Genomic DNA, 19,009 nt, shown 5'->3' with positions numbered 1-19,009 from the left:
TAACAGCTATCTTTACATATTTGAAAGATTCTGTAATGTGCAATGGGAATTAGATTTGTTCTCTTTGACCTTAGAGGGCAAAACCACGAACTATGATTGGTGCAATTTGCAAGGAAGAAAATTTAGGCTTGATATAAGAAAAAATTCTGTAAGTATTGGAGCTATCCAGGTGTGATATATCCTGTCTTAGTATGGTCCTGAACCATATGTCATGATCTAAATTCATTGGAGGTGAAGACAGAATCAGAGATTCACTATTTACAAATATATAGTGAGAATTTTTTTTCTTGTATAATTTATACTAGATGTCAACTAAAATCTCTTCCAACTCTAAATTCTGTGAATCTGTCTTGCTCTTTAAATCTTTTCTTAGTTCTAGACTGGGTGTTCTTGAGTCTTTTGAATCATATTTCACATAAAATAGTTTTGATATTCTTTACTCTCATAGTTGTCCATTTTCATACATGTTCCTTCCCTTGATGCGAGCACATCCTTATGTTGCGTGAAACATAGGGGATAGAGAGCTGGCTTCTGACTTGGCAAGAGCTGGATTCAGCTTCTTTCTCTAAAATTTATAGTTGTAAGATACTGGGTAAGTCATTTAACTTAGTACTTCCAACCAACAATCTTAAATTCCAAAAGTTTCAGAAAAGGTAGACATTTGCACTGTTACAGGAAATTTCTCTCTAAAAGTCCCACACACTGATGAAGTTACAGATTTACACTCCCTTTCTTCTCCTTCTCCCACTTCCCCACTTCTCCCCCCCCCACCCCCTGCCAAAAAGAAAAAAAAAAAAATAATTCGGGGCAGCTAGGTGGCACAGTGGATAGAGTACCTGTCCTGAAGTCAGAACCTGAGTTCAAATGTGATCTCAAGACACTTAACACTAGCTGTATGACCCTGGACAAGTCACTTAACTCAAATCATCTCAGCAGGAAAAAAAATTTTGCTGAGTTTATTGTTGATATTTTTAAGCAGCTACATCACACTGTTGAGATATACTGAGCTTTTATTCAATTAAGTGTCAGTTTGTTTCATATGAAATTCAGTCAATCCTAATTTGTCCTGTCCTATGTTTATGCAATAGATGTACTTTGAGGATAAGGCATTACATTTATTTTCCTTCAGTTTCATCTTGTTAGCTTAAGGCTATCCTTTTTCAAATATGTTTGAATCAGGATTCTGACATTCTACTAGCTGTTAGTTTTGTAAATTTGAAAAGCATCTTCTCTGTGTATTTACCCAAGTCTTCAGTAAAAATGTGTAATAGGAATAGGGTTTTCTGTTAATCTTCCAAGAAGCTCTCTACATATTGGCATTTTTCAGTTAATTTAAAATACTTATTAAGTACCTATAGAATATAAGATTTTTGATGGTCACTAGAGCTACTGAAATAAAAAAAAATTTAGTCCCTGCCCTTAAAGAATTTATGGTTTACTAAGGAGGTAGATCAAGAAATAGATAATACAGGATAATGACGGTGAATTTAACTGAATCAATCTCTTAGTCATCACTCTTTTTATGTGATCATTCAACTGCCTATAAATTATCTTGTAATACGACTTCAAGATACTATGCTGGGTACTATGGATATAAAAATTTGCTAATAAGAACAGATGTGGAATGAACACACAAAAATATTTTATAGAATAGGATGAAGAAGAGAGACATATAAAACATCCCAGCAAAATCTGAGGAAAGAAGAGTTAGAATCAACAAGTATTTGTTAAATACCTACTGTTTGTCAGACTTTGAGCTAGGCTTCTGAAAATATCCTGTATTTTGAGGATATAAATATAATGAATATAACAATTCCTATTCTCACATAATTTACACTGTAACAGGAGAGGCAACAAAAGAATAAATATGAAGAAAACTAATATAAAATAGTTTGAGAAAGGGGACACTAGCAGTTGAGTTTGGGAAAAGTTCATTTAGAAGGCTATATTTGAGCTGCTTCTTGAGGGAAAAGAGGGATTCTATATGGTGAAAGTAAGAAGAGAGTGCATTCTTGATGTGGGGAACGTTCAGGGCAAAGTCACAGAGGGGATAAAGCAGCAAAACAGAAAAAAAAGACCAATTTGGCTATGTCACAGGATTCTAAGAGGAAGAGTATACTTACAGTGAAGCTAGAAAAGATAGTTATGTACCAGATTATGAAGGGCTTTTAATAGCTAAACAGAAAATAGAAGATAAAATGAGAGCTAAAAACTTTAATGAACCTCTGGTATGAACTGATAGCAGAAAAGTGAACAGAACCATGAGAATAGTTTATACAGTAATAACCATACTATAAAAACAAACAACTTTAAAAGATTTAAGAACTCTGATCCAAACTGTAATCACCCATGACTCCAAACAACCGTAATGAAATATGCTACCTATCCACTTCCCTACAAAAAGATGATGGACTTAGGGTACAAAAGGAAACATTTTTAAAACATGGCCAATGTAGGAATTTGTTTTGCTTAAATGTAATTTTAAAAGGTTAAACAGAAGTTTATAGTTTATCTTAGAGACAGTTTATTGAGGAGAGAAGTGAAATCAGATCTGTGCTTAATTATATAGGCAGTAGTGCATAGGATGGACTGAAATAGGGAAAGACTTGAAACATAGAAGCCATTTAGGAGGTCACTGCAGTAAGATAAATAAGAGATTTTAATATCTGAACTAAAGCTATATGTAGGTTTCAAGCAAAGAATTATATGAAAGAGCTACTGTGTAGATAGAAGTGATAGTTATTTGACAACTGAGTGGTTCTGTGGGATTAGAATACAGTTATATTCTGAATCTGGAAATCATGGTGCCTTTGACCAAAATAGGGAAGTTTAGAAGAGGGACAAATTTTGGGGAAAGGATAATGAATTTCGTTTTGGACAGGTTGAGTTTGAGATGTCTTCAAAATGTCTAGTTTGTAAGTTGTAGAATTGAATTTCATGGCTGAGATTGGAACTAGATATATCAAATATATGACTAATGAACATAGAGATAGTAATTAAACCAAGGGGGGGCTGATGATGTTGCCAAAAAAATAATGAAGGCAAAAATTGGGGCCCTACCAGAGAACTCTGAAGAAGTTATTTTAAAAAATATTTATTATTATAAAAATATATTTAAAAAGCTATATAGGGAAGGAAAGAAAATTTTGTCTTGTAGTAAATGATGTGGAGGGAGGCATATAGGATAATCTTGATAGATTTCAAAGTAGTAAAGAAACATCTAGAAGTCTAGTTTTATTGGAACATATAGAGTATAATCTGTAACTGGAAAATTCAATTAGAGCCAGATTATAAATAGCCTTATATGCCAAGCTAAGGAGTTTATATTTTATACACTTTTATTGTATGAGCAAGTGGGAGTCACTAAAGCTTTTGAGGTAGTAATGGATGCATTAGATAGATTAATACAGACATGTGAAGTATAAGGAAAAGGGTACATGGAAGCAGGAAGAACATTTAGGAAGCTAATTAGATTAGAAGGACCTGACCCATGTTTGGTAACAGGTTGGGAGAAATGATGTAAGAAATGTGGCTGAGATAGAATCAACAGAATTTTACCAACTAGTCTGATGAGAGAGAAAAGAGGGGGGAAATAAAAATAAAGACTTTCAGAATGACATAGAGAATGGTTGAAGACATGGGAATCAATGAGTTTGCAAAAGGGAAAAGTTAGATAAAAATAGACTTGGTAGTCACTGATAATTTCATTATTGATCTGGTAATATTTGACTAGTAACAGTCTTCATACTTTGTATTTTGTTTTGTCATTTGATTCTGTTAAAAAGTAATTCTTGATTTTTTTTTTTTTTTACTTTTATTACGTTTTGGAGTTTTCAAATATATTATCTGGCTTAAATATGACTTAAGTCACCAGACTTGTTCATCTTTCATATATAAATTTAAGTTTTTTAGGAGAACTTGGAATAGATAGTTAATAAAATAATAACAGCATTAACCAGAAGTCATGTAATATTGAAGGTTTACAAAGTGCTTTACAAATATTATCTCATCTTGTTCTTACAACGATGGGAGTTGTAATGGGAGTTGAATGTTATTCTAATTTTATTGATGAGAAAACTGAGGCAAATGGAGATAAAATGATTTGCCCCAAGTTCACACAGAAATTATCTAAGGCAGAATTTTAACTTGATTTTTCATGACTAAAGACAAGTACTATCCACTGCACTCCCTAGATGTAACATAGATTCTTCTTATATCCTTGATGCTTTGGAAATAGGATTCATTTTAAGTCAGTAGGACAGTGGTATACTTTTATAGTGATACGTTCTTATTTCTTCTTCCTTTCCTTCCTCTTTAGCTTTATTCACCTATTAGATGCACTCAAGTATGTTATTTTGTAATTTACTGAAAATTCATTTCTTTCAACAGGAGTTACAAAGGTAGACTATGGAGACATATCAACAAGAGTTGGGCTAAGGCACAAATTACAGTGCAAACCTTTTTCATGGTACCTGGAAAATGTTTATCCTGATTCCCAAATTCCACGCCATTATTTTTCTTTGGGAGAGGTAATGAATGTTTATATTGTATATTTGCTAGTATCTCATTTTTATCTAATGTGATAGTGATTGAATCCTTCAGCACCAAAGGAATACCTTTTTTTTTTTCAAACTACATTTTACTGAAATATCCATCTTATCAGAAAATTATGTCTTTTCTGAATATGCCAAAATGTGATTACTTTAAATCAATGTCACTGGATTTTTATATCACAGTATTCCTGATAAATTTCAAACTCAGAACATGAAATTACAAAATTTTTTTTACCTATTTTACCTACTTACCTATTTACATGTTAATACCTGTTATACATGTTATAATGTAACATGTAATACATGTTAATAAGGTAAATTTTACCTTACCTTAGTAATATTTAACTGGGAAAAAAAATTTTTAATAACCTTTTTCTCATATTTGTCTTAAATGACCAATTTAATCAATTCTCTCATACCATTCAGTTAAATTTTCGTATATGTAGTTTAAAAATGCAGCTATGTATACTATATGCTCTTTCTTTCCCCCTCTTTTCTTTCCTCTTTCTGTTTTTGAGTTAGGTTTATTGATTTGGTAGGGAAAAGATCCATAGTTCTTGTTATCTTTAATCAAAGCTTAAAGAAGATGACATCCAAAAGCAGACAAATCTTTGAATGAAGAAATATAAAACTTGCAAAATGATTTAAAAAGAACCTATTTATAATTGCATATATACAGCATTGATAATTTGTCATTTGAACATTGTCTTTTTGGTTTAAAAAAATGCCTCAAAAAATAGTAGATGTATGACTAAACCAACTAACTTAGTTTTAGTTAGGAAATTTTCTCTAAAATTGGAAAAATTCACCTCTAATCAGTTATTAATACTAGAAAATTTTGTATTAGGGTTTTTAGGGTATTTTTTTGTTTTAGTTGAGGTTCACCTATAAGCCTTTAACTGGTTTGAGAGTGAGACTTCCCTTAGAAAATCGAGGCCATTCACTGAGATTTCCCTGTTTTCAGATACTTTCCCCACTGTCTCCTCCTTTATAACTGTCTGATGAAGACAAACTTTCTCCTTGCCAAAGCCATCTCTTTACACATACTTACATTTGATCCCTTCCATCTTTTGAACACATACATACATTTGAAGCCCTTCCATCTTTTCTCCAGCACATTGGCTTTTCTTTCTTTAATTTTCATTCTCTTACCATCTATTGGCTCTTTTCTTGATGACTGCAAACATACCCGATTCTCTCATCCTCTTGAAAAAGATCCTCACTGGTTTGGCCATCTCTACTATTATATCCTATTTCTTTCCTTTTTGGCTACATTTCTTGAGAAAGTTGTTCACGCTAGGTACCTCTAACTTCTTTTCTCTTACTCTTCATTCAGATCTTCTCATTCACCTGAAGCTGCATTCTTCAAAGTTACCAGTGGCCTCTTAATTAGCATTCATCCTTCTTGACTTTTCCTGGGGCATTTGATAGTGTTGATTACCCTCTTATAAATTTTCATAATGCTGCTTTCTCCTGGTTTTCCTATAAATTTGACTGCTCTTCCTCAGTCTTTTGCTGAGTTTTCCTACTATCTGTTACTGTCTCTGAAGGCTCTGTCCTTGGCACCCATTCTCTCTTTCTTTTTTCCTTCTACTGTTTCATCAGTTCCCTTATATACTTCCAGTCTCTCTTAATGAAATTCCTGCGAGTTCTGCATCATAACTGTCTGTTGAATGTCTTAAATGGGATATCATCTAGACATTCTAAACAACATATTCCAAACAGTTCTTTATAGTTCCCCTAAAATTCTCCTTTCTTACCTTCCAGTAACAGCAGGAGCACTACTATCCTTCTAATCACTAAAGTTTGCAACTTTAGTATCATTGCCTAATCTTCTCATTTCTCCATTTACATTTCTCACATTCATCTCATTTTCTGCATTCACACAACCACTACCATAGATCAGACCCTCATCATCTCTCACCTAGACTATTGCAGTGACCTCATTCTTCTTTCTACCTTTTATTTCTCAACTCTAATCCATTCTCCACTCAGCTACCAGAAGTGTGGGTCTGACCTATTCAGATAGGTCAGTTCTAAGTAGATAAGCTCCATTGGCTCTCTGTTGTATCCAGGATCAAAGACATTTAAAGCCCTTTACTTCCTGGTCTTTTCCTACCTTTCTATTTTTCTTAAACTTTACTTTTCTCCAAACTCTGTGATCCAACCACATTGACAATCTATCTCCTGTCCTGGTAACTTAGCACTAGCTGTTCCCCAAACCTGGAATCTAATTGTGGGCCCTGTGGGGAAGGAATACATAAGGATCATTATGATTTAAAAAGAACTTCCTACTTTTGACACTCCCTGAACTGCTAAAGTAAATTTCAGGATCATAAAGTTGTTGTTGTTGTTGTTTTTTAATTAAAGAGAGTGAGAAGAAAGGAAGTAAATCAAATATTTTTAAATAAATGAAATAATTATCAGTGTTTCTTTCAAAGCATAACTTGTGTTTTGGCATGTGCTAAGGATATCTGGTTATTTGGGTTTGATTTTAGTTTTCTTAAGTTCAGTAACTTGACATCATTATCCAATTTATTTACAGATCCGAAATGTAGAAACAAATCAGTGTCTAGATAACATGGCAAGAAAAGAAAATGAAAAAGTAGGAATTTTTAACTGTCATGGTATGGGAGGCAATCAGGTGAGTATAATTAGGCATGGAAAGAAATTTTTAAAATTTGAATACATGATCTGTCCTTTTTAGTTACATAATCATTTTCAGTAAATACTTCCCCAGCTTTTATAAGGAGAGTAAAGACTTGTTGGTAGAGTGAATGTGAATCTTATAGGTATTGAACTGAAGCTACCTTTCAAAAGACTCTCTGTGTTAATTAATGCTGATGCTAGATATTTGCTTTCTCTTTAGTTAAGCTTCATAATAGGCTCTTTGTATTTATAAAAACCCTCTTTGTTTTTTCTAACTATTGCATGGCAGAGTTAAAGGGATATTAAAGGTCATCTAGCTCAATCTCCTGGGGATGCTAGGATCTCTAAGGGTTGTTATTCAGACTTATTTAAACTCTTCCAGTGACAAGGAACTCATTACTTCACAAGATGGTCCAATTTCTTTTTTGATGAGATACACTATTAACAGTGAATGGAGAGTTGGTCTCAAAGCCAGAACACCTGGGTTCAAGTACAGACTCTAGCATATAATTGATTTTGTGTGATCGTAGGCAAATCAATTAATCTCTCAATACTCTAGGTAGGCAGTTAAGATTCAGAAAATTTGCTGACCTGCAACTTGCTGAAATAAGTTTTCTATACCAATGAAATCAGTCTGCCCTTACCCCATCTATATTTGTTATTTTTTTTTTTTTGGTCAAAATTAGTTTCTCTGTGATTTTCAATCTTTAGTTTTAATTTTGCCTTCCAATTAATTCTCTTTATCTGTTATCTGTAATTCTCTTATCCACATGATAGTCCTTCAAATATTTGAAGACTTGTTATCATGTACCTGCTAAAATTTTCTTCAGTCTATCTTCCAATTCTTCTTCAGAATGTTATTTCAACTAGACCAGCCAGCATGATTTTTTTCCTTCTTAATATACTTATTTTTTCATTGTCCTTACTGTGGGAACCAACTAGAACCAAACATCGATAATATCTAAGGAACTGATCAAAGTACATATAGTAGAATTGTTACCATCCTTGTTCTAGATCACATTCAAGTGGTGAAGGTAATCAGTCATATCATACTGTTGAGTTATAATTGAGTTCAGTCAGCTAAAATCCCTCTGTCTTTTTCTTTGACACTGTTTATTTAGCTCAGCATTCCCTGTCCCTGTACTAAAGCTGTCATTCTGCTCAAGCTCATTAATAACTTTTACATTTATCACAATTAAAATTATTTTGTTAATTTCTACCTAGTATTATATAGCCTGTTCTGATATTTTTAGGTATTGATTCTTCTAGCTAAATCTTAGCTTTCTTTTCCTTTCACATGTAAGATAAACATTTTCATCCAAATCACTGCTAATATTGTTGATGAAAATAAGGATAGCTATTTAGCTGTTCTCCTAATATTGCCTCCAATCCTAATTTCCTTTTTATTCTTTCCCTTTCTTTTCTTGACTCCTTCTACACCCATTCTTCAGGGATTATATGGGGGAGTTCCAAATAAGAAGGAACTGGAGTAGTGAAGAGTTATGGAAAGAGGGGAGGGAAGGGACCAACACTGATTATACTGGCTCTGGATTTGGAGTATTGGTTCAAGTCCTATCAGTGTGGTCATGAACAAGTCACTTATTTTTCTGGGCTTCAGCATTTCTAAGTTTAAAGGCTGTGGCTCCTAAAGATCTCTTTCAGCTCTAGTTCTTTGATCCTGAGTGGGATCACTTAATCTCACTCGGGGATCCCACTTTGGGTCTTACTAAATTGTGACTTGACAAGTTTTTCAATCTATCTACACCTCAGCTTATTTCTCATTATATTTATTAAAATGATGGGGTTGAACTCAGTTGACCCATAGGTCCCTAAATCCTTAGTCCTATGATGTAATAACTTGAATAACAGAATTAGATAACAAAAAGGTCTTAGCGAGTAAATTCAGATATTTAAAATAAAATTTAATAGAGATAAATGTAAAGACAGAATTGATTCATAAATCAACTTCAGAAGTAAAGGATAAGGAAGAGATGGGTAGATAGTGGTTTATCTGGGGAAAGATGATATTTTAATAGTCTACAAGATCAATATGCATCTGCAGTGTGATACAATATCTAGGAAAGCAAATGTAATCTTAGGTAACATTATAGCAGCATAGTATCCAGGTCTAGGGTTGTTGATTACGCCACTGTATTCTGCCTTGGTCATATCCCATCATGTCTAAAATATTATGTTCAGTTTTAGAAACAACATTTTTAATGACATTGATAAAACTAGTATCTATTGGAAAATATCTCTAACATTGCAAGGGTTTACATTCTTCAGCTATATTGGGATTGATTTTAAAAATTTGGGGGTATTTTGTCTGAAAACGAAAAACAAAGCTCCCTTCAAGTTTTTGAAGGATCAGCATATGGAAAAGGGATCTTGACCCAGAGAGTAACGCTAAGAACAATGAATACAAATTGCAAAAAGCCAAAATGAGGTTCTGCTTGCCAGGAAATTTTTCCTTTGAGGAATGAGTTGTCTTAGTGCTTTGCATATAGTAAAGGCTTAATAAATACTTTTTCATTCATTTATTCAGGAAATAGTGGGTTTTCTCTTTTTGAAACCTTTAAGGAAGAATAGATGACTACTTGTTGAGTGGATTGAACTAAATGGTCTCTGAGGTTCCTTTCAACCCTAAAATTCTTTATGATTCTGTATAAGTCTAATGTTGGTGTTTTGGTTTCTTAAGGTTTTCTCCTATACTGCCAACAAAGAAATCCGCACAGATGATTTATGTTTAGATGTCTCCAAACTTAATGGCCCAGTCACAATGCTCAAATGCCACCATCTTAAAGGCAACCAGCTTTGGGAATATGACCCAGTGGTAAGTCCTAAAATTCTATTTTATAGAATTGAACAAAACTAAGCTGTTATTAAGAATTTAAATGATTATTTATTTTTATTATATCATTAATTTCTAACAAGATAAATTATTTTTATTGGTTTGGAATATGAACTTTGTTTACTTCCAGGTAATAGCAAATAGTAAAATAATTACTTGCACCAAAATTTATCCCCTATAATTAAATCATCCCTGCAACAGAGTAGTTATTTTCATGCTTAAAGCATATGTGTTGTGAGAGTGAATACCATCCCCCCAGTATTTAGGTTGTACTTAGACTGTTTCTATTACTTTAAGTATTATTAACTATTGTTTTTTAAAAAATAATTTTATTATTAACCTTACCATTCTTGCTATTTTCTATATTTACAAATATATTCATTTTTGAGAAGCAGGAGAGAGTATCAGACCTCTTTCATTGGCTATAATTTATCAATGTAGGGAGCTGCCAGTGAGAAATTTATTCCACAAATGCAGTTTGGAACAGCCAAGTGATACAGTGATAGATAGAATGTAGGAAGAACTGAATTCAAATATGTCCTCAGACACTAGCTTTCTGACTTTGGAGTAGATGTGCCTCTGTTTTCATATCTGCCTCAAGTGTATTATAAGGATAAAATATAATAGTATTTGTAACTTTGTAAACCTTAAGGCAGGATATAAATACTGGTCGTCATCATCATCATTAATATCATTATTGTTATAGAACTTTTTTTGTAACTTGCAATATTAAAATCTCTGGGACACTGAGTAGTTTGTGACTTATGTAGAGTTAGAAGCTAGTATGTGTCAGAGGTCAGATTTGAACCCATTTCTTCCTGGCTCAGAGTCCATATTCCTCTTATATAAATATTTAAAGATCATTTATTAAAACATATATCCCACTTCTGGATCACATGAGCAACAAAAAGGCAAACCAGACATTTTTTTCTCATCCCCATGACCTTTCAAACCACTTCAAAACAGAAATTACGTACCAAAGATAAAGTGACTTCAACTGTTTTATGGTCTAGGATCAAGAATCCATATTAGGAAGTAGAAATCTCAAAGTCTTTGAACATAAACTGGGAAAATAAGAACAAAGAAGGAAATGTGGCCTCCAGATCTAGTAAAGGAGTGCAGGGATCTATGAATAAACACGGCAAAACAAAGGAAAATAATCCAACATTTAATGAGATAGAAGACCTTGTGGAAGATGAGAACATGGAACCATACCATATTATTCCTGAGTGGCTTAATTGAGAATTATGAAGCAGAATTTATGTCATGCACAGCAAAAAATAATGAACAGATTAGAAAAACTTGAATCTGCAGTGGCAAACTTCACTAAAGAAACAAAAGAGAGAACAATAGATAAGGAATGCAAATACACAGAAGTGTAAGATAGTATTGAAAAAGAGAAGGCAAAAACAGGAATGGTAAGAGAAAAAAAAACATGCTTACAAGGCAAGCAAAACACAGAGATCTTCAAGACAGGTTGCATAGAGACAACCTAAGGATCATAAGACTTTCAGATTATGACAGGACCAAAACAAAAAACACCTTAACACCATAGTAAGGGAAATAAAGAAACTATCTAGAAGTTCTGAATAGGAAAATGAAACTCCAATAAAAAATATATGTCCACTCTGTACATTCTAAGAGCACTTCTTTATTGTCTATATTGTCTTACATTCTTATTTCCTTCTACTAATAATATTTAATGGTAATATCTCTATTAGATTAATGTAGGAAGAGTAGGTGGGTTAAAATGTTTTTCTTTAAAAATTTAGAGAAAGCTGAATTCTAACTAGTGGTATAATTTAAACATTTCCAGTTGATCATAATAAATCGAAACATTTGCAGTCATATCTTCCCAGCTGTCTGTCTCAGTAATACTAATAATAACAGGACTGGATTTAAAGTCTGAGTATTTGAATGTAAATGCCAATTCTCCCTGCTCCTTACCACCCATGTAACATTAGATAAGTCAGCCTCTGTGAGCCTTACTTACCTGTGAGGTTATTGAGTAATATAATTTCTAAAGTTACTTCCAGTTTATTCTTATGATTTTGTGTTCCCATGTACCAAAAATGGCTTTTGACTTACTTGCTTTGCTTATATTCTATGAAGTAGGGAATATAAATATCCTCATTTTGTAACTAAGGAAAATAAAATGTTAGAGGTTAAATGACTTACCTTCACTTCAGTAAACATTTCTGTTCCCTTGAGCCTTTTTTTTTTTTTTTTTTTTTTTTTTTTTTTGCTTTCCTCAGGAATCTTTTTTCCTTAATTATTCACTGCTTAATTATCTCCTTGTTCTCTGTTGTCATCTTAGTCTGTTACTTTCTGGTGACTCTCTCTCGCCTACTTACCTAGCAAGTAGACAGCCTATTACATAAACTTTTTGTCCTGACTATAAATTCAGTTTTTTTACTAAATTATTTACTTCACTGCCTCCATTTCTACCTCTTTCCTTAACTGTCCTTTCTTTTTTGTCTTCTTTTAGAAGAGATTTTCCTGCTCATCCCAAAACTAGCCCCTCAATCTTTCATTGATTTTGAGTCCCTTGCTTTTCTGTAGAATGCTTGCTCAATTATCTGCTCTTTCTCCTGCCCACATACATGCAAAATAATAAAGACTTTTATTGATAAAGCATTTTGCTCCATGGAACAACATATCATTGTCTCTGTTTTGCAGAAAAGAAACTGAGGCTCAGAAAAGTTACTTAAGACTTATTCAAGAACTGATACCAAACCTCCTTTTCTGTTCTTTTTGTTCTGCCAAAAATACCTACAGTCTTAGCGAGGTTGAAAAGATCTTTACTTATCATCAGGTTGCCATGTTCTTTCTATTGTATTCCACAATCAAGCTTCTTCCTGTTGTTTCAAAGTGCCTCACCACTTACTCTATCTTTAATTGGAAGTCTGACTTTTAATAAAACAGTTCTCTCAGAATTCACTGGTGATCTCTTGATGATTAAGTCCAAAAGTCTTTTCCCAGTTCTCATTTTCTTCTGCTACCTCTTTGTTATTTGACACTTGGCTCCTTTTTTTTTCTAAAAACCTCTTCTCCTTTGGCTTACGGGGCAGTACATCTTGCTAATAGTCATTTGTTTTCTGCCTTTTTTGATGGGGCCGAATCTGTCTCCTTGACTTTAGGTCAGTTGCCATTTTCCCTAATGTTGTGGAGAAAAGCAGCCCCAGATTTGGAGTAAAAGGACATGTGTGCTCGTCCCAGCTCTTCCACTTAATATGTTTTGTCATATTTATCATTCTAATGTATATATAGTTATAGTGATTGATATTTTTTGAAAAAAGAAAAATCTACTTTTGTAAGCTTACATTTTCATTCAGGCATGTTACCATTTTTTAAGCCTAAAAAAAAAAAAACCGCTAACCAAATTTGTCTTTGATCTGAATTAAGAAGAATAAAGCTAAAAATAAAAAAATAATACTTTCTACCAGACTGCAGGACCTTATTAAACTGGTAGATCTTTCAAAAACAATGTTTGATTAGAATTTCAAGAAGCTGTAAATCCACAAACAATGAAGAAAATTTAGGCCTATTTTGATTTAGGATTTAAGTTATAGATTTAGACTTGAGGCTTAAAACATCTATGATAAAAATGTCAATATGCCTTAGGAGAGAAAGAGGCCTGAGATGTTATGAAAGTAAAATAAACAAATCTTGTAAGCAGCTTGCATATGAGTGGTAAGCAATAATAAGGAGTGGAGAGTGACACTTAGGTCGAGAACTTTTGGAAGAGGGTGGTATCCTCAACATTGAGTGAGGTAGGAAGAGAAGTTTGAGAGAGATATTCATTTGTTCAATTTGGGGCTTGTTAGATCTTTAACATACTTTGATGTTTTATCCCTTTCTAGTATATGCAATGAAATAGGCTAATCTTATTTTTGGCCACATTTTTAGCTAATCTCTTGCCATTTTTGTCATTTCTTCCTTGCACCAATTCTCATTTACATCCCCTTCTCTTTGACACAACCTCTCTTGTGGTGCAGCCTCCTACCACCTCACATATCTTCTTGGTCTCCTAATCTCAATTCTGTCCCCTATCTGATCCATCCTTGTTAGAATCCTTACAAAGTGTTAACTCATTAGAGTCGATAGAAACAATGCTTATATAATTGGTTCACACATTAGAGCGAATCCTTACAAGGTGTTAAGTCACTAGAATTGATGGAAACAGTGATTATGTTTATACCTTTGAGAGTTCACACATTAGTTCACAAGTTTGGGAAATGCAAGGATTCAATATGAGAGTTTACACCTCCCACAATCCCACTCTCTCAGAGGAGGAGTCAGCCTTTGGGTTCACACCTTTAAGAGATCATATATAAGGATCTCCTGGAGTCAGAAGTAAGAGACTTGAAGAGATTGAGAATTGAGAAGTCAGTGGAGGAGATTGAGAAGCCAAGAGTCAGAGTTGAGCTAGAGGCAGAAGCTGGAAGAGCTAAAAGACAAGCTGCAAGAGCTCTTGGAACCAAGCAGAGAGGCCCCTAAGAAAGCTAACCAGGCCCAAGGAAAGAGATAGGACTTAGAAGGAGAAAATAAATGTTTGAATTTTAACAGCTGGCTGCATTTGAGGTGATTATTATTTGGAACTGAAACTAAGGCTGCCTCCAGAACCTCCCCCAAGAAACCTGCTCCCAGAGAACAATCATATTATACAAAAGAAGAGAACACCACACATCCTCCATTAGTTGCCAAAGTGATCTTCCAAAAACACAAGTCTGCTATGTTACTTGCTTTTCTAGTAAATGCCTATTACCTCTAGGATCAAATATAAAACCATGTTTTTAGACTTTTAAGGGCTAGTGCATTGTTTCCTTTATATATTTCTAGTTTTCTTAGATTTCTCCTACATATCTTCTTGAGTCCTTGGGCACTGACCTCCTTGTTGTACCTTTAAAAAGGGCACTCCATCCTCTGACTTTATGCCTTTTCATGCTGGTGTATTCTTTTCTAAGATTATCCATATTGGCTGTCCCATTAAACTAAGCTCTTTGAGGCAAGGGCTGTTTTTGCCTTTCTTTGTTTCTTCAATGCATAGCACAGTTCTTGGAAACATAGTGAGGACTTAAAAATTGCCTTTTGATATAACTTTCCCTAATGACTTTTATTGATTGCTATTTCCTTTCCTCATCATTTTATAGTTTGGAACTTATCAGAAATAATCTGTGTCTTTAATTATAATTTTGAATTAACGTAGAATAATTTGATACTATAATTAGAAGCAGGTAGATGGCATAAAACAGAGTGCTGGACATGCAACCCTGAGTTCAAAGCAAGGCTCAGGCAGTTGCTTCCTGTGTGACCTTGGCTTGACTTAAATGTCCCTCTGCCTCAGTTTCTTGATTTTCGAGATGAGGATAATAATAGCACCTACTTTCCAGGAACACTGTGACAAAATTAGGTAATAGATAATAGGTAATAGTTCTTTGCAAACCTTAAAATACTATAAGTGTCAGTTATTATCATTATTAGTTTTAAGTTTTAAATACCTACCCCTTTTTTGTTGTTTTTCCTTCATAATTCTCCTTGATAATCTCACCTATTTATTCTTTCATTTTTTAATTTTATTTCAGGAAGGAGTCCATTGTTCTGATTGATATAACATTAAATATATAAGTTAATTTTAATAATTGACTTCGACTAACAATGATTGGTTGATATTGGTTGATTGGATGCTGATTATCAAACAGAAATATTCTTGTGGTGTGAAATTCTAAGTCTTCTCTAAAGGAAAAATATGTCAACTCTTCACTTTCTATCCCGTTATATTTAGCCATCACTCTTAGAAACATTACTTTCTAAACATTGAAGTGCTCAGGAATGAACCTCTTACAAAAGAAGGGACCATAAATTTGTTTGCATGGTCTGCTTGCCAACTTTAGTAGCATGTTGTATTTTGTTGTCCTTTGAAGTAGGCCATTCAAAAATTGGTTAAGAATAGAAAACTGAATATTATTGTACATGCAAATGTAACACTGAAATATGTCTTAAGAGAACAATACCTTCCCACTCACTTGAAAGGACAGCTAAGTGGCCCCTCAGAGGGATATCCTTGGAGTCAGGAAGGCTTGAGTTCAAATGTGGCCTCAAACGCTTAGTAGCTGTGTGATCCTGAAAAGGATTGCTCGGTTTCCTTATCTGGAAAAATGGGGATAATAATAGCATCTACCTCACATGGTTGTTGAGAGGATTTAAATGAGAGATTTGTAAAGCCCTTTGAAACTTTAAAAACTCTATAAATACTAGTTGTTATTGCTATTAATTTGGAAGGAGTAGTTTTGAAGACATGAAGAAAGATATGACTTTTGAAGATAAAAACTAGTTCATGATAAAGTGGAAAGTTCTATCAAGAAAAAGGAGATAAAAATTAGAAATGAAAGAATTAGATAAATATGTGGTGATAAAATTTTTCTAATTTTTCTGATGTTTAGCTAAACATTTGGAATTATTCACTATATAACTTCCTCAGTTGCTATTTTGGAAAGCAAATCCCTTATATTAATAGGGCATTTCCAACTTCTAAGAGGTCTATTTTATTTTATTCTAATCCATAATCATCTTGTCCCTACAAAGGTTATGACTAGTAAAAATTTATTTGAAAATAAACATATAGATAGCATCAAATACAGCATGCCTGCCTTCTTAAAATAACATTTGAACAGTAAAAATATCTCCAAAAATAATTGTTACCAAAGTTAATGTAGAATCATAGAGTTGAAAGGTTTTCCTGTATGGACCAGTTAAAATGCTGTAAGTTAAATGCCAATCTTAAATATATACCATTTAAATTGGTATTTTTCAAATAATAAGTGCAGATTATATATGTATTTCCTAGAAGTCAATGTCTTTTTAAATTGAGCTTGTAAATAACAAAAGTATACAAAGAGCTTTCTCTCTTCCCCCCTTTATAATGACCAACTTCTTTTTTTTCCTTTCTTCCAGAAGTTAACCCTGCAGCATGTGAACAGTAATCAGTGCCTGGACAAAGCCACAGAGGAGGACAGCCAGGTGCCCAGCATTAGAGACTGCAGTGGGAGCCGATCTCAACAATGGCTCCTTCGAAATGTCACCCTTCCAGAAATCTTCTGAGACACTTATTAAAAAAACAATTAAGGATTGACTGGGCTACCTCAGCACACATTTCTGCCACATTCTTAAGTAGCAAAAAAAGGAAAAGTGCTTACCTGCTCTGCAGGATGCCAGGTTTATCAGCCATTAAAACTTTGACTCTCGCTTTTCACTAGCTGTGAACCAGCCTTCCTTTCTAAGGACGTGAAACTACATACTAGTGAAACTGTGCACACTGATGTTTACAAGATTGAAAGAGTCTTTCATCAAAGAATCATTGTAGAAAATATTTAGACAATGAAAACTTAACCAACGAAATATGCTCTCTGGAGAGCTGCACATATTGTTATAGTTTGCTTTGCACATCAGTAATTTCTGCTGAAAGTGCTATCATAATGAAGAGATTTCCAAGATTTTTTTTCCTAATTAGAACTGGTAACCAGCATATGAAATATTGATATAAGAAAAGTGAAACAGCTGGAACCAGATTCAGTATCATGAAGTAACATTTTTACAGCAAAAACTATATTAAACAGGGTTTAAAGGAGATTAAATCAAAACTATGAAAAGTACAATTTGTTATAGTATAGTATCAAATTTATATGTAGATTTTATACCTCAGTGGGGAAAAATAACTGATTCCAATGACATTCTTTTGTTTTCATCTGTGTGATAGTCATGGATGCTTTTTTTTTTTTTCCTGGGGTGCTGAAATTAATTGAGCTAAAAAAAAAAAAATTTGGCTCTTTGAACATCAGTTCATTTTTCCACACTTTTTTATTTGTATTTGGTTTGTGGGCTGTTGGAATTGTAACTTTTTTATTGCCTTCTAAGAAACGGAGGTTTAGCGTAATGTCTAACTTGTTCAGTTTAGACCAGGCATCTCATTTGCTCTTGGGTCACCTGGCTTGTGGACTTTTCACAAACAAAAAAATTTCTTAGTGCATTTTCAATTTCTTAACTTAACTTGACTGATTATGCTTAATACCCAAGACTCATACTACTGTACTACAGATTTGTTTTCATAGCAATAAATCTTTGGTTATTTGTTTATGATTCCAGTCAACAAAAGGCCTGCAAAAGTGGTTTATTATTTGGGTAAGTGGAGATAAAATAGTTGAAGGTTTTCTGGAAAACCTTTTTCCACTCCATACTCAAATGTGCTTCATTGTCAAGTGCATACTTAGATTAGACCCTTGAATTGTAATGTTGATCTGCTGCTTTTTTTTTTTTTTAATAAAATCTGACAGAAAATGTTTAATTGGAATTTTTTTAATAAGGTAACCAAAGAAGTGCTTCATATACCAGCCCTGCATTTCTTACCTAAATTCCATTTTAGTTAAATCCATTTGGATTTTTCTAATTTTTGAACCACAAGATTATCTGAGTTTACAAGTTGGCAGAAATCTTTTTTTAAAAACCCAGTTCTTTGATATGTACAGGTTTTTCATCCTATTTGCAAGATTCATATTTAACTGTTATTCCTTTTGTTGATGATATTCTAAGATTCACTGCTGGCAGTGTTATTTCCTGTACTTAACAACAAATGTTGCTGAAAATAACTTCATCATCAAGGGTACCTGCCATGTTGATTGTATATATATTGTCCAGTAATCTATTTAAGTTAACTAATATGTATTGCGCATCCTTAGGATCCCCTATACTAGGTGCTCTTGGGTGCACTACAAATCAGAGTATGCAGACCAGGCCCCCATGGAGCTTTTAGTCTACTCTAGAATATGAAACATATCATGGATTTTTTTTTCTTCTGTCCAACTGGCTTTGTCAATTCCATCTTTCTTTGGAACTTATGCTTTAATAATCTAGGCCTATTATTTACAAGTAAATTTCGTGACCAAAAATTTCTGCTTCAGTA

The 19,009-nt window shown here is 33.4% G+C and overlaps 1 protein-coding gene and 1 long non-coding RNA gene across 2 annotated transcripts in view; one reads left to right on the top strand and one right to left on the bottom strand.

The window, feature by feature from the left end:
- The window catches only part of GALNT1 (polypeptide N-acetylgalactosaminyltransferase 1), a 148,714-nt gene extending 129,908 nt beyond the window's left edge, over positions 1 to 18,806 (top strand). Inside the window, exons 9-12 of the mRNA XM_012541180.3 lie at positions 4,390 to 4,529; positions 7,099 to 7,197; positions 9,901 to 10,035; positions 17,008 to 18,806. Of these exons, the coding sequence (XP_012396634.1) occupies positions 4,390 to 4,529; positions 7,099 to 7,197; positions 9,901 to 10,035; positions 17,008 to 17,154 (521 nt within the window). The 3' untranslated portion in view covers positions 17,155 to 18,806. The remainder of the gene's footprint in view (positions 1 to 4,389; positions 4,530 to 7,098; positions 7,198 to 9,900; positions 10,036 to 17,007) is intronic.
- The window catches only part of LOC116420530, a 129,762-nt gene that overhangs the window by 50,760 nt on the left and 59,993 nt on the right, over positions 1 to 19,009 (bottom strand). The gene's annotated exons all lie outside the window — the stretch shown is intronic.

The sequence above is a fragment of the Sarcophilus harrisii genome, chromosome 1, assembly GCF_902635505.1.
Source record: "Sarcophilus harrisii chromosome 1, mSarHar1.11, whole genome shotgun sequence".
Classification (NCBI taxonomy): domain Eukaryota; kingdom Metazoa; phylum Chordata; class Mammalia; order Dasyuromorphia; family Dasyuridae; genus Sarcophilus; species Sarcophilus harrisii.
Note: the sequence above shows the minus strand (reverse complement) of the source record. Positions and strands in the feature narration are given on the sequence as shown.